The sequence below is a fragment of the Aptenodytes patagonicus genome, chromosome 10, assembly GCF_965638725.1.
Source record: "Aptenodytes patagonicus chromosome 10, bAptPat1.pri.cur, whole genome shotgun sequence".
In the NCBI taxonomy this organism is placed as follows: domain Eukaryota; kingdom Metazoa; phylum Chordata; class Aves; order Sphenisciformes; family Spheniscidae; genus Aptenodytes; species Aptenodytes patagonicus.
The window spans coordinates 23181938-23203115 of record NC_134958.1 but is presented as its reverse complement, the minus strand read 5'-3'; the positions used below and the strand labels follow the sequence as shown (position 1 = coordinate 23203115).

The following is a 21178-nucleotide window of genomic DNA, read 5'->3' as shown; positions in this document are numbered from 1 at the left end:
TGTATTTATGCCATTTTTCAAGTCACTGGTGAGACACATCTGAAATCGCATGCAAATAATTGAAACTCTACAGGCTACGAAGATTAATTCAAACTAGAACAAATACAGAGGGTCTGTGAGGAGGGTGTGGGTGACTTGTCAGACCAGAACTAAGCAAACATGACTTGTTGAGCCTGCCAAAATAAAGGCTGGGATATGGGAAGGGAGTGGAGAAAAAGTGCAGCTCACAATAAATAAAAATGCCAAGGATAAATGCCAGGGAGGAATAAAAATTTTAAAATAAAAGGCACTGTTTTCATAAAGAAGAAGTAATAGCAGTTTGGCCACCAATAAATTCAGAAGACAGTTTTCAAATGTCAGAGTTATATATGGTTATAACAGCCATCTGATACAGACAGTAGGTACAAAAATAAATCATTTTAAGGTGGAGTTTATGGTGGTTTTGGTAAATTTATGGAAATGATTATATGAAATGGATGTCTGAAGTCATAGGCAACTAGACTCAGCCCCATCCAGATTTTTGCTCCCATGTGAGAGATTTTGAGCACCAAACATACATGTACATCTTTATGTAGTTTCTGATATAGGTTTACGTGCTTATCTGAGAGTTAAGCCATCTTCTTACTCTATCAATAAATATTTCCATATGTCAATGTTCTCTTATTTAATTTATAATCCAAAACTTGAGGGTTTTTTGGAGAGCTGCTTGTCTCCAGCCCGCTGTTTTTAAAAATATTAAATCCACCTATAAACCTTTACAGTCATTTCATAGGAAGAAGTAAAACATGATCTAGTATTCCTTATTCCCTAGCATTAAATAAATCCCATTGATAGGTGAAGCGTGTAAAATGTTTGCCTAAACTCTGCAGCCCTTCCATATTGACTTTCTTTGATAAATATTAAAGGGCAAAAGGCCGCTTTTGACTTTCCCGGAACTTGAACAATCAGACCTACCAACGTAAGTAAGCAAATTGCCCTTATGTTGGTGAGTGTAGTAAAAACAAATAAATAGGGGAATGTTCTTCATAATAGATGATATTCAAATTGCATGTGCCTGCAAACAGCTCTTCTTTCTGCCGCTAAGCTAAAGAAGCTGCGAGTCCTCATACGCAGCTGGATGCTTCTTAGTGGCCCATTCGTTCACAGAAGATTTTTAACACGTCTGCACATTGGACACTTGGGGCTTGTATTACCGAAAAATTCTGTATCTTTGAGTTTTTATGGATTTGAAATATCTTCAATTTAATTAATCTTACTCTGAATGCATAAGGACATCTAAAAAGGCAGCCAAGACCCACAGATAACAACTTTGGTACGTGTCTTAGATGAAGAACCTTTCTACTTTACTGTGTTATGAAATACACGTCTTTGGTCATACATATCTGTAATGCTTTATCAATATGATACAAAGGTATGTGTATAGTCCTGTACATGGTGTTTCTTGGGCTTACACAAACCAGAGAAGAAATCTTTGGATAAATGCAGCACTGCCTATTTGATAAGCTGAGTTTCTTCACAGAAACACAAGGCAGTGGTGCCCTAGGAAAGTTTCATCTTAGTTTTGTGTCCGTTCATTTTTAAGTCTTTTTTAATACAATTTTAGCTTTTGGTTACCTACTGACTTAAGTATTGAGCACAAAGGACTCCCTGAAAAATCTCTAGTGTGTCAACTGAAGGATTTTATCTGAATAAACAAACTGTTGCTGATCATGAGACACCCTTACAGAATGCAGCCTGGCTGCGCTACCGCTGTTCTGTGCTCTGCGGAGCTCCAGCTGGCCTTACCGTGCATCGAAGTGTGGATTACTAAAAAAGTTGTAGACAGCTGTTTTCATCATGGCCTGACTTTTTAATTTCAAATCTAACTTACAATCTTTCCATTTGACAAATTAATAAACTTTGCTGCAGGAAGGGGTAAAGGCTTTCATTGTCTTGCTGGGAGTTTATCCCACAAGATTCTTTATTTGTGAACGGAGCTTAAAGCTGTTGCACAATTAAGCACTAAATGATTTGTTCAGATGAACTCTGAGTTGGTGAAGGAAGAGTGTGAATGATGTCTGAAATCCACTGCCTGCTGTGGTCTTTTTAGCATGCAGCGACATGCCTACAGCAGATAAGAGAGTGCAACGTGTTCTTCAACCACAGCAATATTTTTTTCCAAATGGCATCTATGTCTCTCGGTTTTAAAATACTTAACTTTACACTTTACACATCTTGGCTCGATTTCTTCTTTCATGCATTCTTAAGAGGTCATTTCAGATTAAAATGGCTGGCTGTTTAACTGGCCCGAATGTAATTTTTGAAGTAGCGCGGAGCTTGTATCAGCTTCTGTCAAACCCTGATCTGAAAATTTCTGCCAGCATTGCTGCTGTTTGTGCTAGAGTCCCTGAAGCCGTCTTTTTATGTGTTGAGTCTTACTGTATGTTAGAGTAGGAGCACAACTGCTGTGTGTTTGTGGATGCTAACACCATCTTTTGTCTTTCTTCCATTTTATTCGAAGTTCCTCCTGAATTTCTGAAGCGGCCTGCAAATATTTATGCTCATGAATCTATGGACATTGTGTTTGAGTGTGAGGTGACTGGAAAACCTACTCCAACTGTGAAATGGGTCAAGAATGGAGACATGGTGATCCCAAGTGACTATTTCAAAATTGTTGTAAGTATATTGTCCGTTTTGCAGATTATTAAGCTGTCGATCTGTCTGTTAGTCCTCTAACACATACGCGTGGAAGCTAGGTTCTTTTATAGGACCGGCTTCCTATTTTTGTACTATTGAAGTTTGGGGCCTGGAAGAGAAATGGTTTCTTGAAACCTTTAATGCTCCGTAATTCAGTCATTTTACTGAAACGCTAAGGCATGTTGCTTATATTGTATGAGTTGATTTCTTTATAGCTTAGATTTTCCATGAGGGACAGACGCACACACAATGACAAAATGGACTTTGTTGGTTGAGTGTGTTAAAGTGCAAGCTTGCTGTGAACGCTGACTGACTACGTTTTCTGCAGTTGTGAGTGAGCAATGAAAATCACAATTTCAAACAGGAGTTTCAATATAAATATAACCGAGTTGTGGATCATGAGTTTTGGCACACCGGTACTTCTAGAGGGAAATTTTAGATGTAGTGAAAGTCATTATTGAGACATGGTTGAGAACTTAATGGTTGTATAATTGGGTATACCTGAGGTCGTAGGATTGTAACAGAGAGCTATGCAGTTATATTCAGTACTTAAAATATCGTAAAAATGGCTGTGGAAATGTTATGACTTACCAGCGATATGTGATGTTAGAAAATGATAGCCATTAGTAAGAGCTTCTGCTGCTTTTTGATACCGTATAATTTGAGGATTCAGTGCAAAAGAGATTAAATCAGACGGGAACTCCAAATACACTTTTCCATGTTACTGTTCAGAAGTTTCTCCTGTCATAGTAATGTGCCATAATAACACCATTGTTTTTGCAATTGCACCCCATTTTTAAGTGTTGTGATTTTCCTTTACTCCTCAGAAAGAACATAATCTGCAAGTTTTGGGTCTGGTGAAATCAGATGAAGGATTCTATCAGTGCATTGCAGAAAATGATGTTGGAAACGCACAGGCTGGAGCCCAGCTGATAATACTTGACCTTGGTAAGATAAACCGTGACAATACAGTGCCAAAAGATGGGGAGGAACAGTTTCAAGGGACCGTTTCCAGATGATGTGTTATATCTATAACTCAGCTAGAGTAGGATGTTTTTTTAAAATTGTATGAGTGGTTCAGTGTCGTCTTCTGTACACTTAAATTTACTTAGGAGAAATTAAGGTGTTCTATAGGATTCACCTTGTATTTTGGAAAATATGTAGAAAATATTTAGGGCAATAATAAACTGTAGCCAGAAATCTGAAATACTGTTGCATGCTGAGACTTTAATGAAAATGAAAATGCCAAAATGAAAAAGCCAAAATGAAAACAGTCGCTGAAATTACAAAAATGAAAAATAAGCAATTATGGAGCGCACTGCAAATGAAGTATTTTACACCAAAGTCATTCCAGTGTCCAAAGCTTTTTTTCTGCTATTAGTTTAAAAAGTAGAAAGCTTTGTCATTTCTGTAAGCTGCAACTATAAATTTTTTTTTTTGAGTTACAGCTGCAGTTTAAGATAAATATTTGTTATTGTGCTCCAGTCAGTGGAATTGCTAACAGTGCTCACCCTCTTGCAATGTCCTGCATTGCACACTGTGGATGTTAAAAGGGAATAATTGCTGTTGCAATTAAAGAACTACTATCTTCCAGAAAAAAAAGGTAGTACAAATATCATGGCTAAGGCATCAGCTTGTTTTGCTCTTTCAGGTCACACAGTTCTTAAAAATAATTTCTAAGAGCACAAGGAAGAAAACCGATACTAAGGGGGATGAGGGGAGAGACAAGTCACACAAGAAAATATTAATTCTATGCTTTTGGGGGCTTTGGTGTTGCCTGGTTTTTTGGGGTATTGTTTCAAAATTCTAATTTCTTTTTTATTTGGATGGAAAGGATTTAGGAGAAGCAGTCTTTTATATGGTCAGAGGCGTGATGTAACTTCACACTTGCGATTTTAACAGATGTGAATCTGCTAGACCTGGTTTTGGCGTTCAACGTACAGAGAGTAAACTGTTACGAGAGTGCCATAAAGAGAGATTTTCCATTTCTTTTCTGATTGTTTTGTAGAGTAGTTGTGCACTTAAAACTTCTTCTGAATTCTCGTTTGGATATGGGTACGTTTCATTGCTGGCTGAAGAGATGCATGTACTTTCCACAATTATTTGGGGAATGAAAGGTGCCCTCTACTGGATTCAGTAGCTTTAATGCTATAGAGCTGTGGGATTTCAACCTCCAAGTAGCGTTAGACATCTGGATCCAGCAGCGGCCTACTGTCATCAGGTTGCCAGAAAAATTATTAAAAGTGATTTTATTTCTGCTATATGCATGAATCACCCGAGTAGTTTCCAAATCTTTCAAGCGGAAGCGTTATTCCATATTTTCCACATTTGAAAAATACTGAATAATTAATGCACTTGGGTTTTGAAGCCCTGCCCAAGTTTGTACTTTCACCCAGTTCCCAGTAGTGGTTTATAAATTACTATTACGGTGATTATTTTAGTTCCTGTGGTCTCACTCTTCTTCCTTTCCCTCCCCTGTTGTTTGCCCAGTGGTTCCTCCTTCCTGTTCTACTCTGGCAACCTGTCCTGTTTTACTAAAGGACTTTGCCTTATAATGCTGTCCTTTTTCTTTTGCATGCTGCCAAAGGATTATGGATGCAGTGTTGATGGAGTCTCATTTTGGGTGTAAAGAGAGACCCCCGAAGTCGTATCGTTCTGTTACATGGCCTGCAGTGTTTTTAACAATGCACTCCCTGTGTAACACTGATGCATTTTAGTTGTTGTTTTCCAACAGTAGAGATAACCACGTGATACATCACTGAAAGTGCGTTCTGGGTTCTTTGTTGTTGTTGAGTAGTGGCGTAACAAGTAGCACAACCATGAATGGATGTGCTGTGTCTCAGTTGTGATATATGAAAACTGGTATGATATACACAGTCAAAGAAAATACAGATTTTGATATCTTCTTTTAATACCTTATCACAGTATATGAACAGCAAAGGAGGAAGCACTATTCAGGGAGAGAGAGTGAAGGTATCGTGTGTAGTAGTTCTTTCATGACAGATATCTTCATACGAAAATTAAAAACACTTATTTGAGCAAAAACTATTCTGAACATTTCAGTCGTTAATACAGAAAGCTTTTTTTTTTTAAATTCATACCTGATGATGAGAAATACCTACTTTGCCAATTTTAAAAGTAATTTCAGTGAAAAAATGTTAAGCGTTCATCAAAGTTCTTCATCCCAATTAGCAGCATGTCCCTTCCCTTGCTGTTCTCTGTTTTCTCCTTCCTGAATGGAATTGGCAAACACCTGCCTATTTACAATCTATTTCCAGTTAGCCCTTTTGCTTATCATATCAAATTGATCTTTAATAAATTAAATTTATATTAGAAAGTAGGCATTTCTCAGAGAGGCCGCATGCATTCTTTATGGGCCAGTGCTGGAGAAATGGACCAAGGCGATTGTGTGGGCATCTATAAATGGTCTACAGCATTGATTGTGGTGTAATGGACAATGAGGGAGGGGGTCGTTGGCTGCCATCAGAGATGAGTTTGAGTAGTTGGAAAAGGCAGTTACTCAGACTTTGAGGGAGATACGCTGAGAAAGGTTAAATAAAATAAACCAATAAAACTTTGCACTTTACATATTAGATCAGAACTTAGTTGTCTCTTCTGTACATTAACTTGTTTCAATCTAAACCCTTCATATGGAAATTTTCCAACGTGTTGGTTTTTGCTGCCTAGAACGATACTGTTTCATCCATAGCTTTATTGAGGTGTACCGTAAGGGTTTTTGAGTGGTCTGAAAGTAAAATACCCCATCTGTATTTTCTTCAGTCTTAGATGGTTGCATAATTTTTAAATACAGTAGGCGGTAAAGTATATAATATGATCATCTGGTACAACAAAAGGTTTTCTGTGTTTGGACGTAGATTTCTGACTTAGCAGGTAGCCGTATTTTGGTGATTCACATTGTCTTCTGCAAGTTTTGGTGCATAAATGCACGTGAGTGTATGTTGTGCGTAGCCACACAGACCAGTGTATATGCAGACTCTCATCTGCTAGAATAAGCTTAATATAATTGTTGGTCAGACATAAGTTTCTTTTGGGTTGGTCTTTTTTGTATTTGGGGTGAATTCTGAAAAGCTTGCAGCGTACACAGAAGTTATTTGTGGAAAATATTAAAACAAAGAACTGACTAGCTAAAAAAGTTAGGGTAATTTGAAGGCTTATTGGAGTGGCTGTTTTATTTTCAAATTCTGTAATTCTCTGTTGGTAAGTTTAGAAAAGACGACTGTACTGGGAAATGGGTTGGCTGTACAAAGTGCACAACTTTTGCCTTTTCTGGACTATATAAAAGAATTGTGGCATTGAGAGAAGAGATTTTAGGACAACTGTTCATAATTGAGAAGGTTAAAAGGGGGAGGAGAGGGAGTAGGATTCAGGTAAATGGTCTGAGTTAAATACTCTTCTCCTACCAATATCCCCTGGACTTAACTTCAGGTGTAGAATTCTGCAAGAGAGTTGAAAAGCGTCGCATCTGCTTTCAAAATACTTTGAGATTTGAAACTGTGTCCTGTTTCTGAGATAGTGCCCGTCTCCTGGAGGCTAAGTGCCTTTGGGAATTGCACTGGAGGTGCCTGGTCTGCCTTTTGGGGAGAATTTAAGAACTACCTAAAGAAAGGGAGGTACCTCAATTCCCACATTCCTCTGCACTTGCCCTCTGCCAGCGTTTGGCAGTCTTGATGCTCCTCTCTTTGCCTTAGTGATTGGAAGATAGGTGGTCTTGTCTTATATCCTGCAAATGCCACCACGGAGGACTCCTGCATATCCCAGTGAGAAGGAATAACCTTAGTCGTGCCTTGGGAATTACTTTCTCAGCAGCCCCAAAATCTCTCTCCCCTCCTTTTTTACACAAAACCAGCCTTTTTTACTTACAGTTAGATCCTGATGGGTCAGCCAATTACGGATATATCATATCATATACTAATATGCTCAATTATAACAAAGCTATTTCTTGTCATCGTTTTTACGGCATTATTATGCATGGTCTGTGAAAACCTCAGTAATGGATACATTTGGGTTTTCTTTGTGGAGGTTAAATGCTAGTGACAAGACTGAAAAATTCAGCCAGGACCTGTAACCTGGCCTTTCCCCGTGTCGCTGGCATTGCTCAGAATTGCCATTTGGGAACTGAAGAAAGAACAGGTGGTAATAAGTAAAAGGAGGTGCCTTTGGGGGAGGGAGGCAGATGGTTCCCTGTCACCCCTATGTGATAGGCATTTGACAAGTACTCAGGCACCAAAAAAAAGGAGTGATTCTTGAATGCTGTATAAAGAAAAATCATAGACTGTAAACAAATATGCCACATTATTTAGGGAACAATTTCAAAACATTATTTGAGATGCACTGTATCACCTTCAAAATTCCAAAGTAAGTGTAGTATACGGCGTGATTTTTGTACTTTTATACTGCAAAAGTTAGTGATTACCATTCTGTGCCATATTTGTGAGTTGTATAGGAGTGAGATCTTCAAGTGAATGAATTGAATATGCTGCTGGTATCCAGTGGTACACCACGTCAAGATTTTTTTGTAGTGGAACTATCCATTTCTTTAAACTTAAATTTTTCATGAAAAAAAGTTTATATCCAAGCAAGGATATTCTGCACGTGAATTAATATTACCAGCATGGGAAATGAGGAGGAATTAGAAGTCTGCATGTAGTTGCAGAGCTGTGAGGCATTTGGGATTGCAGAGATGTGTTAGGATAGCTGCAAGGGAGGGATACAGGCTCTTTGAGAAGGACGGGGTGGGGAAGCAAGGAAGAAGGTCACGCTATATGCAGAGGTCTGACTCGAATGCATGTAGCTTTGCCTTGGGAGGGGATGATGAGCCAGCCGAGAGCTTATGTGTAAGGATCGGAGGATGGAAGGACAGCATTGTCGTGCATGTCTGCTAGAGATCAACTAATCAAGGGGAAGAAGTAGATGAAGCCTTCTTTACACAACTGGAGGTTGCAGGCCCTGGTATTTATGTGGGTTTTTTAACCATCTGGTGTCCGCTGGAATGGCAACTTGATGGTGTGGCAGGTAATATAGGGGGTTTCTGGAGTAGGCTGAAGAGATTTTCTTGACACGGGTTGTCCGTGGATGACTGGATGACTGGTGGAGGTGGTGTGTTGGACCTGGTATTCAGGAAGAAAAAAGAACTGGTCAGGGATATAAAGGTCATAGCAGCTTTGGCAGCAGCTATCATGAGATGTTTTAATTTAGCTTTCTAAGAGAACTGATCAAAGCAAATAGCAAAATTACAGCCTTGGACTTCAGGACAGGAGATTTTGACTTGTTCAGGGATCTTTTTGGCAGGTTCCCATGGGAAATTGTGTTGATGGGCAAGAGGTGAAACATTTGATCTTGAAGGACAGTCTTTTCAAAGTACAAGACTGGTCTATTCTAAAGTGCAGGAATTTGAATGTGCATGGCCAGGAGACCAGTAGGGATAAAGAAGGAGCTCCTGACTGAGCTCAAACACAAGAAGTACACAGAAGTTGGAAGCAAAGGCAGAAAAGTGACAGATACTGCCTGGATGTGCAGGGATAGGACTAGGAAAGACAAAGCTCATCTGGAGCTAGAACCATTTCAGGGATGGTTATGGAGCAAATCGCCCTGGAAGCCATGCCTGGGTACATAAAGGACATGATGATGACTGGGAAAATCCAGCATGGATTTACCAAGGAAAAATTGTGCCCAACTATCCCAGTAGCCTTCTAAGGTTAAATGGTTGGCCCTGTGATCGAGAGGAGAGGACTGGGTATCGTTTACTTTGCCTTTAGCAAGGCCTTTGACACCATCTCCAGTTGTATCCCTGCAGCTAAACTGGGGAAATACAGACTGGACGGGTGGATGGTGGGGCGTGTGGAGAGCTGGCTGGCCCAGCAGGCTCCCAAGTGTCATAGTGAATGGGATGAAGACCAACCGGCAGCCCAGGTAATGAGTGGCGTTACCCAGGGCTTGATGCTGGGACAAGATAGGGTTTCATATCTCCATCAGACCTGGATGATGGGACAGAGAGCGTCCGTAGCAGGTTTGCAGGTTATACCAGATTGGGAGGAGCAGTAGATATGCTGGCAGAGAGGGACCCGCCAGACCGGAGACGTGGGCTGGTGGGAACCTGAGAGTTCAACATTGACACATGCAGAGTCCTGCATCGGAACCAGAGTGACTCCTTGCAGTGGTAGAGGCTGGCCGCCAACTAAGCAAGCAGCTTTACAGAAATGGACTTGGTGGGATAGGCAGGAGTTCAAACGATGTGATTGTTCCCCCCTACTTGGCACTGGTGAGACCACATTAGGACAGTTTTAAGCTTCCCAACACAAGACAGACATTGGCATAGTGGAGACCTACCAAGATAATTAGGGAGCTGGAGCACGTGATGTACTGAGATGTATTGTGACTCTGAGAGAAATGAGTTTGATTATTCCTGAAGAATGAAAGCCTAAGAACATCTTACTGCTCAACCAGCTGATGGAGGGCATAGAGCAGATGGAGGTAACAGGAAAAGACTGCAAAAAGGGTATTTCTGATCAGATAAAATGGTTTCACAGTGAGGGTAGCTGCAGCTGGAACAGGTTGCCCAGGAAGGTTGTGAAATCTCTGTTCTTGGGAGATACTCAAGATACACCTAGACAAGGCCCTGAGCAACCTGGTCAAAGGTGGCTCTGCTCAAGTGAGGGGTTGCATAGATGAACTCCTGAGATCCCTCCTAACTAGCAGTATTCTATGATTCAGAAAAACTGTTGGTCTGAGAGGTGTGAATGGACCCTATTTATCTCTTTGTATATAGTCTTAATGTAGTAGTCAAATTATGACAATTTTGTGGTATATATTTCCCTGCTGATCTCCTTATGAGAAACATAAATGTCTGGTATTGGTGGCACAGTTTGATGTTGCAAACCAAATTTGATTAAAGTATAACACCACTTCAGTTGCACTGTATGATATTAATTCCTTCACTGAATTGCCTTATGTGAATCCTAATTCTGAGAGAGTTTTGAAGACATCATTTATTGACCTAAGTCCGTGCTCTCTTTGTGTAATTGAATTCTGTCCAGGACCATTGCTGCATGAATAATTTCATTTTATGTTGATACTTCTCTGCCGGAGTTTGGCCATGAGCTATGTCAGGTCTCATAGCAGTGGAATGAGGTGGACGGGACTCCTGGTAGGGTAGGGTGGGGACTTCCCTGACCCGCAGCAGGGTGGAGAACATCAGAAGTCTGATGAAAGTTTTCTGGAGTCAGCACATTTCAGCTAAGCTTGTGTCGAAAATCTGGCATTTCTATACCACAAGGGGTATTCAGTTGTTTGAGGTTACTTCAGGCTGACACAGACTCGGAGATTTCAGTGGATCAGATTCCACTCTTAAAAGCTATTTCACCTCCCCTAGACTGACGCCAATCAAAAACATTTCCACCTGTAGTTGGATTTCCAACTTCTTGGTAGTCAAACCTTGGACCCTTTTTGCTTAACTTGTAGAGTGTCGAACCTTGGTGTGCTTGCAGCCCTCCTGACTTTGCATGCGTTCAAAGCTTATGAGCATTTTCTCCGCTCCATCATCTGGGTTGTTAAAAAAATAACATCGAATCTTATGGAGCTCGGTATCCCCTCCTGTACACCCCAGTTCAATATCACCTCTCCTTCTGACACCGAAGCACTGAGAACTATTCTGAGTGTGATTCTCCAGCCAGTTATGAATCTACTTTTGTAGTAGCCTCATCTGGAACACGTTTGCTTGCTTTTGAAAATTTCATGCGAGGCAATATCAAAAGCCTTATTTAAATCAAGTTATATGAAATACTCTGTGTTTTCCATATCTGTAAGATCCATTATTCTGTTGTAGGAGGCAAATATAATTTCTTTTTGACAAATTTTGGCTTCTGCTGAAAGAAATCCAAAAGTTGGCACTAACAGGTTTGTGCTCTGATTTGAAAAACTCAGTTGCACTTTGGGGTATTTTCCATATGTAAAAATTTACATAAATTTAACTTCTACCCTTGTCTGGTTCGAGCCCAGAGGCAGACAACTCACATGTTACTTCAGGACCTATTTTGGATGATTTCACAGATATCAAATATAATTTCTCAGGCTCTCTCACATCTTACAGAGGTAATTTTTTGGAATATTTTGTATGCAGTCACATACTGTGAATCAAGAACGTTTAGTGTTGTTGTCAAGGTAATACAGTAAATATTTTCTCAGTCCGTGGAATTCTATGGAGTTCTTGGAGACTATAGAAGTACTTGAAAAACATGCAGGGCATTGTGGATGAAATTTCAGAGCAAGATGAAAAAAAGTCCACTGAATAAAAGAGAAGGACTCCGTTGGGTCTTCTTCCTGAAGACTGTTCTATTTCTTCACTCAAACAGAAATGTCTTCGTGTTCTTTCTGTCTTGTACAATTTTACGTGTTTTAACGCAAGGAAAATCGGAAGAGGTCCCTGTGGTTTATGTGAGTGACTTTCAGAAGGCTTAGTGTCCACCAGAGAAGAAATGATTTGTAGATTAAAACTGAATAGTAAGGCTGCAAACCCTTGCAACCAAGAATTCAAATTTTCTGTAAAGAGGAAAAAGTGCTCAAAAGAAATGAATTGTGGATCTCAAGGGAGCAGGAAATAGTAATGAACCTGACAGCAGGTCTGTGCAAAGGGCACCCGACCCTGCTAGGATGGAAAACCTGGTGAGATTTGAGAGATCCCATCTGGTCTCATGTGGGGGGAAGATCCAAAAGTAGGAGGATGGAAAATCCACTACGATGAGTATCTTTAGAGAAAAGACTAGCAGGGGAATTTCCTCTCCCCTTGAGAAACCTCCCCGCTTCTGTCTATCATATGTCAACATATATCCATGTGGGTTTTTTACTCAGCAGACTCAAGGCTTTTTTTTAATGAAAGCAACCAGTTGCCATGTTAAAACATGATATTCACACAGTGTTTATCACAGTTTATGTAAAAAATTGTCTCACAAGTTTAGAAAATAATACAGAAGGTTACGGGACTGCGATACTTGAGCCGAGTATCTTCTATATGATATATGCCATTTAAAATAGTTTGACTGTTCGTGGCAGTTACTGTGTTACAAAATCCAAGTCATTTCCTCATTCACCGCTGTACATGCACCAAGCTCTCTGCTCTTCTGTGTGCACACACATATTCACAGGTATAAAAAGATTTGCATGCATAAATACTCATCTTTTTAAATGAAAGAGTTTTAGGATGCTGTAGATACCACAATTCTGCGAAAAACTCTAAAAGCAATGAGTGTAACAAGTACGACCTCAATACTGATGGCATAATGAAGGTTTTAAAAGATAATGGCAATGCTTGTGTTAAAAGTAGGCGAAAGGTTTTCCAAACTTGCTGCCTCGATCACTGTTTTATAATATTGAAATGGCTTCATGTGAATGATAGATGAACAGCTTGTAAGTCTCATCTTGAAAGTTGTGTTTTAGGAACATAAACAGCATCTGAAATCGCAAACTGACTTAAACAGTATTTTGTAAAACCAAAGCCAAACTCTATTTTGTTACTGGTTGTGTACACTTCATTGCTAGTTTTCTGTAAACATAACAGTATGTTCTCCTCTTTAAAGCTGAAAGACTTTTTTCATTTTAATTTTGATTTTAATTTACATTACTTAGCTAGTCTTCCTCAGTGAAAGTCAGCATTTATGTTTCTCATGGCTGCATGTATGTTCAAAATTGCCAGAAAGCTGTTTTAATTCAGTTCGTTTCATTTCTTGACTCAATACTTGTTTAAAAAATGGCCTTTATTTATTCCCTCTTTATGGCCCCTGCTTATGTATAGTCTTACTGAGAAGTCCAACTGATTAAACTGAACTACACCCGATCACAAAGTTCTTGAATTTTAACTTCTTGAAATTGGGACCTAAACAGCTCTCATATTCTGCGTTCAAGAGACTGTTCATGTTTAAAGTTGGCATGCGCTTTAAATAAATTGCTCTAATTTAGATTAAATTAGTAATAGATTAATGTTTGCCAGTGCGTGGTGAATTGCAGGAAGGCATAACAAAATTGATAGGATGCTTTGATTGTGCTTATTAGTTTTCATTTTTTGTTTTATGACTGTATTTACAGTTGACTTGGCAAAGAAATTTGAAACCTTGTGAAGGTATTCATATCAGATTGTGTGCACCATGACTTAAATTTAAGTCTGCTCAGGGCAAATACGGGTTACGGTGATTGCTACTTAGGCAGTTTTACTTTGAAACACTTGGACTGTGTCACCTGTTTAATTTTGGTTTTCATGAGTGAAATGAATGATTCAAAGGTACTTGTGTTTAAAGAAATTATATGTCATACTGTAAAGAAGAATAATATGTAAGGAATGTTAGGTGGAGGCAGAGAAAGAACCTGTAGGAGCAAAAAGCTTCGATGTATTTTGAGAAACATTCAACACATATTAATACATGTTTTCTATCCTTCACCTGTATTTATATTTATTGTACTGCAGCAAAAGCGGAATGAACTAGAATGTGTATACGCTGTATGACAACTGTGAAACAGGCTCAAAGGCTTTGAGTCCCTGTTTTATATCACCCCTTCTGGGTTATCCTGAATTCCCAATAGAGTTTCTCGGTCCGATAAAAGTCTCTTTGCCACCAGAACGGCTAATAAACGCAAATATGCTTACCGTAACACCACTTAACCAAATCCACCAATTTCATTTTCCATTTATCCTCTTGTATTTTATGTAATTGTTGTTTCTGTCAGCTTGGCTACTACCTTACTAGGTAATCTGTTGTCAGCAATGAGTATTACCAGGAACCAAAGCTGTGCAGCTCTGAAACGGTGTTAAGCAAATGCGAGTGTATTCAGTGTGACCGGCTACAGTTGTTGAGTGACGGTTGATTGTTCCTCTGCCTATATATGGCTTCTAGTTATAGGTGAAAGTAAAAATGATCAGGGTGAGGAACATCAGCTGTAGGTATAGGATGCATTCATTGTATCACGATGGGTGTTTGGTTTTAGTGGTTTTTCGTTTTTTTTCTTGTTTAGATGAAGAGTATAATGGCAGGATTAGCTTTAGCTTGATGTCTGTCATGACTACCGAAGGCCTTTATTATTCATAAACAGGGTTGTGAAGACTGACAGAAGTAGCCTTACTCTGTAATTGATCCTAGCCTCATGTCGTAAAGGAAAATATCAGATTTTGTCAGTCTCGCACCAGAGGGGGGAACAAACGTGTGGATATGGTCTTAAGTGGTTGCTTATATTTCAAAGTTGCTAAATTATACAGTAATATCAGAGACAGCTGAATGCCGTTTGGAGAAAAAGGATTGGTTTACAGTTTGGTTGCATGTGTAATAGGATTCATGCAGTTGAATATCTGAATCTGGGAGAAGACTGTCTTACTTCTGATGTCACGGATTTTTCCAGCAGGCTTGACAAGATAACCTGAAGAGGCTTACGGGTTTTATACCATGAGGAAAACAAATAAATCTAACAAATAAATAAGTCTAACACTGATTTTTAATAATGTGCATTCAAATTTGCCTAATTTCAGTATTGAAACTAACTGCAAATTGCAACTGTTCTCACTGCATTAGAAGTATCCTGGGGTGGTATTTTCTTGGGTTTTTTGATTGTTTCCCCTCTCCTATCGTCTCTCTCCCCTCCAAAAAGAAGGAACCTAATAATTGTGGAGCCAAAGTCTTTAAAAGACAATTGGATTCTGTATGGTTTTCCTGTTGACACGTTATTACTGAAGGTGCTAAAGGAAAATAAGGAGAAAGAGGAAAGTCGTACCTGGCTCTGCTTTTCTGAGTCCAAGTCACAGAGCTACTGGGGGCTACTGTGTCTCAGCAATGGGCATTTCACCGTGGGACGAGAGTCAGTGTCCTGTCTCATTCTTTTCTTCAGCACCATTTTGCATATAACTGCTTTTTAATCTTGTTGGTCAAGAGTTTTTAACAGTGGTCGATGACCAGGGTAATTCACGTTTAAAATGTTGCGACTGTTGCTGTAGACTTGGCTCATGTACATTTGGGGAATAAGCTCACATTCTTGTGTGCTGCGATGCGCACGCCAAACTCCCAAGCCTCTGTGCTAGTGAAAGAAGGGGTATTTTAAAAATGCTGATGGGGTTTACTATTTCTGTTAGAATTAGAAATATGAAGAAGCAAAAGAACATCACCCGGCTCTTTAAAAGTAGAAAGTAGAAAATCTTAATTAAGAGTTCGTAAGATTGGCTTGTGTCCCCTTTATGTGAATTCCCAAACATCCTGATACCTCGTCTAGTTTCTATAAAAACAGTGGGTCTGAGGTAGCCTGTGAATGGTAAGCGAGCAGCAGATACGTGTGGTCTTTAACAGAGAAATGCAGTGGAAATGAGTATAAAAAACCCCGATACCCCATCTAGTAGTATTGCTCTATACATGTTACAGCCTAAAGGAGGAAAAGGGCCTAAAAGAGGAGAGGTGGGGTTTGCTTGGTATCTTCTCTCCCTTAAACAAAAAAGTTTGTACCAACCTAAATGAAAGACAAATAGAGTGCACTAGGTATGTATAAGAAACAAGTAGTTAAATAAGTCGATGTTTGATAAAGAGATTAGCAGAAATGAGTAACGTTTTGACATACAAACAGCTTGTTCAGTCTCATCTGTTGCAGCTTCTGCTTGCCAGAGTTGTTGCTGCGGAGTTGTTTGAAGTGTCAACAGAGGGAAATTATCTTTCACTTCCAAGTTATTTCTTGGAGAAAACCATGTAGGCTAACATTCAGATAAATCCTGTGAGTGCTGCAGCCACCGCTGGATTGGCACACATCAACTGCCGATATCCTAAACAGGGAGATGGACGTTTTACCCAGAGGAAACTTTGAGGAGCATTACGGTCATTTAAACAAAAAGCTTCAGTTTAAAAGTTATCTACAAGAAGGAGCGTTGGACAGTAGCAGGAATTGCACCTTGTGGATTAGCAACCGCAGCTGGAGGATGGGTTAATTTATTTCCATTTAGGCTGTTACTGAGAAAGGAGAGAAAGGGAGCACTTATCCTGTGGTGTTTCTTTGAAAATACATCCTTAAATAGTCAAGTAGTGTGGCTTGATCATGGTACCGCTGTAGTGGTACTGCTCTGCCATCGAAGCAGTGACTTAGTCCTAAACCTGGCTGGTTGAAATTGTTATTGTTAATTATTTGTAGCATTTACAGAATTGACAGCATCTGTGGCCCTGTTACCTTGGGTGTGCAAACAGTGAGTGAAAACTGAACAACGCTGCGAAAAACACGGAAGGTGAGATGGAAATGAAGGCGTGGGGAGGTGATTTGCTCAAAGTGGTAACGTGAGTTATTGGCAGAGTCCCAGCGAAACTTTAGACTGAGGGAGCAATCTTGCCTAACTCTGCAAATATGCAAATGGCTGCTGTAAAAACGAACACTTTTCAAAAAGACACGGCATTTTTATTCGTGCTTTTCCATAAAGAGCTTTGCTCAAATGTAGCACATTTGCTTTCGAAATAAAATTATTGCTTTCCTGTTATTATTAAAGTCAAATTACAGTGTATTGTTGCAGGCTCTACTGTTCTTGAGAGATTTTTATTCTGTGTAGGAGTTCAATTTATGAATATTTACATTAAGAGGATAACCTGTACAGGGTTCTTTTGGGGCATTTATATGTGTTTTTTCTGCCTGGGGTTCTAGATGTGTGTTTTGTTCAGGGTTTTTGACTCTCTCTTCTCAAGGAGTGGTTGTTAAAGAAAAACTTAAATCTTTTTTAAAAAAATGCAATATTTACTACTGAATTTTAAGATTATGTCCATCATTTTGCAATATGTAGTTACGGTTTGAATTTCTTTCCAATAACAAAGTCTGTTTAAAAGTAGTTTTAAACTCCTCGGGGATAGGTAGAGGTGTGTTTGGCTTTTTTCCTTCTTTTTTATAATGTGAGTCTCGTGATCAAAATGCATGCAGGGCTTTTTTTCTTTACATCCTCCCCTGAAACGCTGGTATCTGATCTGAACTGTGGGGTTCCTGCTTAGGTCTATAGGAGAGGCCGCGTTCCCCTGCGGACTCACCTCTGCGTGTAATGCGTCAGTAAGGTCTGTCACGCCTTTTTAATGGTTGTTTTATGAGACAGGAAAAAATCAAATTGTTTCCTCTACACCAAAGCATTTCATCGTGAAATGAAAATGGGAGGAGTGTTCTTTATCAGAATGGATTTTATGACTTCCTTTAAAAAACAGGCTCATGGTCAGAATGTGTTTATCAGTATATTTATATAGTCACAATTTATTCAGTGCCCATCGGTGTCCATTTTACATTAGAATATATAACCAAATGAATGCTTAAAAATCATAATCAGTGGGTATTATTTAGGAATTTGCTTGTTATGTATTTTTGGTAAGCTTTTTGCAAGTAGTATGCATCGAGTGAAGAGTAAATAACAGTTCTCATTCCCAGTGGTAATGTAAATTAATCCAAGGCAATTTAAAAAAAAAAAAAAAAAAAAAGGCATTTTGCCTGCCTGCTTTAGGCAAAAAATGTCGGCATAGAGAAATAAGAAAGTGAGCATCTCCATTTCATTTTATGAAGAAAATGAGGGTTGCTTTTGTTTGGGGGAGGGTCTGTTCCCCAGGATAGGGGATTGCATTTAGTTTTTTAAGTCTGTTAGAGACAAAGTTGATTCAGAGAGCTGTGTCGGGTTCTTGTCCTCAATCCTCTTCCTTCTTTGAGATGATCTAGGGAAATGCTGGTGTGAAAAAGTAGTTAGTTGATTCAGGATGATAAAGCAGCAAAAAGTTTTATAGTATTGAGAAGAGGAGGATAATTATGTCCAGCTTTAACTCCTTGAAATGGCTTCCCCACAGGTTCAGATGAAGGCCCACCTCCCAAGGTAGGAATGTGAGATGCTCCGGTGGGAGCTGGGTGCTCCTTGTAGCCCGGCTCGGTCCTTTGACTGCACCCCACAGTGGTTGATGTTGTCTGTGTTGCCTTGGGCAGCTCACTTAAACTCTTCTTTCATAGAATCATAGAATCATTGAGGTTGGAAAAGACCTCTAAGATCATTGAGTCCAACCGTCGACCCAACACCACCACCCACTAAACCATGTCCCTAAGTGCCTCATCTACACGTCTTTTAAATACCTCCAGGGATGGGGACTCCACCACTTCCCTGGGCAGCCTCTTCCAATGTTTAACCACTCTTTCAGTAAAGAAATTTTTCCTCATGTCCAATCTAAACCTCCCCTGGCGCAACTTGAGGCCATTTCCTCTCGTCCTATCGCTTGTTACTTGGGAGAAGAGACCGACACCCACCTCGCTACAACCTCCTTTCAGGTGGTTGTAGAGAGCGATGAGGTCTCCCCTCAGCCTCCTTTTCTCCAGGCTAAACAACCCCAGTTCCCTCAGCCGCTCCTCATCAGACTTGTTCTCCAGACCCCTCACCAGCCTTGTTGCCCTTCTCTGGACACGCTCCAGCACCTCGACGTCCTTCTTGTAGTGAGGGGCCCAAAACTGAACACAGTGTTCGAGGTGCGGCCTCACCAGTGCCGAGTACAGGGGCACGATCACTTCCCTGCTCCTGCTGGCCACACTATTTCTGATACAGGCCAGGATGCCATTGGCCTTCTTGGCCTTCTTTGTTTCAGGCAACAGTTTTGTGTGCAGCTGAGACCATCTAATGGCTCTTTACATCCCAAAGGGAAGGTCTGTAGATCTGCCACCTCCTTTGAACCAGTTCTGGTGTCTGTCATACCCTTTCAATACCTGCACGGAAAGTTGTATGCTCTTTTTTCTGGACTAAGGAGGTGAATTGGCTTTGGGGTCTGTGCCATAAAGCCAATACAGGGCTTTATGTATGTATATATGTAAGTACAGCCAGTTCTACAACATGCGAGGGGCAAGTGTGGGGGGGAAATCTCTCCCATTCGGCAGACATAAACTCTCAGACAACATCACCTCGTTTTCCCATCAGTCATTGTGTATTCTAGTCAAAAGTAGTTAAAATACTACAGAATTAAACATTGGCTTTAATAAGACCGTATATAAGTGCATAGAAAAAATGTCCAGGGTTGAAAATCGCTGACAACTTGGAGGCTTCTTTGGCCAGGTAGAGTGGTGAAACAAAGAGACACTAAGATTCTGTTGCCATGTGAACATGTCGTAAAACAAAACAAAAAAAAAGAGGTCACTGGAAAAATACCATTATCAAAGATTCTACTATTTTTCTGTCCGTTTTGGTACCAAATGTCTTTTATATACAATGGTAAGCATTACTAATGGATTTTCAGTTAATCACAGCAAGTAACGTATAAAACACTGCAATATAACCCATAAAACCTCTGTATGTTTTAATTTCTGAGCCCGTTGTCCCTGATCTGTAATACACCACTGTTACACAGTCGTGCAGGCACGAGGCAGCCTTTAAGGGGTCAGTTCCTCAGCAGATGTGCTTCGCATTTCTGAATGGTTCGTGCAATTTTAATTTTAGAAGTAATTTCAAGGTTAGTAGGCTTTATGTCCAGCTGGCCACAGTTGTGCTTTCTTGTAGGTGTTGGTCTGATTGTTCTCATGTGTTTTCTTTTTCTGACAATTTTCCTTATATAGCAAAATCACACACAAAGCTCTGCAGTTTAAATTATCTCATGAAGCACAATTTTGTATACTACTATTGATATAATTTTGAATTTTCTCTGAAATACTAAATTTTGTTGTCTTTTTACGGTCACGTCAAGCAGACATAGATCTGTGTCTTACACCAGGTAAATGGAGGTGCTGGTGGTTGTCGTTATGAAATCCAGGAGATTCAGGAAATGTATGTTCATTATTTACAGCAGAAATTAGTTTATTACGCTCTTCTTTCCATGTCTGTTTATTCCCTCTTTCAGTTTTGCATGAAAGCACCTCGTAGTAGAAGAATAGGAGTCTGATAGATTTCTTCTAATTAGTTTTTCCAAGGGAAGGAAGTAATTCAGTTACTATAACTGATCTATTGAGACGAAGTACCAACTTCAGCATTGTGGCCATTTGTCCTGTAGGAACTTATTAGGGCCAGTTAACATGTTTTTCTTTGATTATGGTATTGTACAGGGAACTACTAGGAATAACAAGATGATGTCCCTTCTGTCATCAACTTATGAGTTAAGCATTTGAAGAAGGACGACAATTTGGTGCGAGTAAAAACACAGGGGAAAAAAATAGGAGAGAAAGCAAAATTTTAAAGGCTAGTTGTGTAGCATGGACTTACTAATTTTATTATTTCATACTTATTACATTGCAACCAGTTACTGCTGTATTTTTTGAATACTATGAGGAAAGTGTACAAAAGAAAATTGGTGTTTTTTGACTATGACTCTTGGAAGTATCACAGCTTCTTAATCCTGATCAAAGTTAAATCCTTCTGTTCCGAAGCAGGAGGAATGATATCATATACTAAAGCTCAAATTTAGGAAAACAGTGCATTAGGTAAAAGTAAGAAAAATGTTTGAAAGTCTTGATTACTTTTCTGGAATCAGTTAGATAGTGATTTATGTGAAAAACATTATTTATC

At 39.6% G+C, this 21178-nt stretch overlaps 1 protein-coding gene across 9 annotated transcripts in view; it reads left to right on the top strand.

The window, feature by feature from the left end:
* NEO1 (neogenin 1) overlaps window positions 1-21178 on the top strand; it is a 213063-nt gene that overhangs the window by 132267 nt on the left and 59618 nt on the right. For all 9 annotated transcript variants that reach the window (XM_076348557.1, XM_076348559.1, XM_076348558.1 and 6 more), the window contains exons 6-7: window positions 2501-2655; window positions 3504-3624. In XM_076348557.1, coding sequence (XP_076204672.1) covers window positions 2501-2655; window positions 3504-3624 — 276 coding nt within the window. The remainder of the gene's footprint in view (window positions 1-2500; window positions 2656-3503; window positions 3625-21178) is intronic.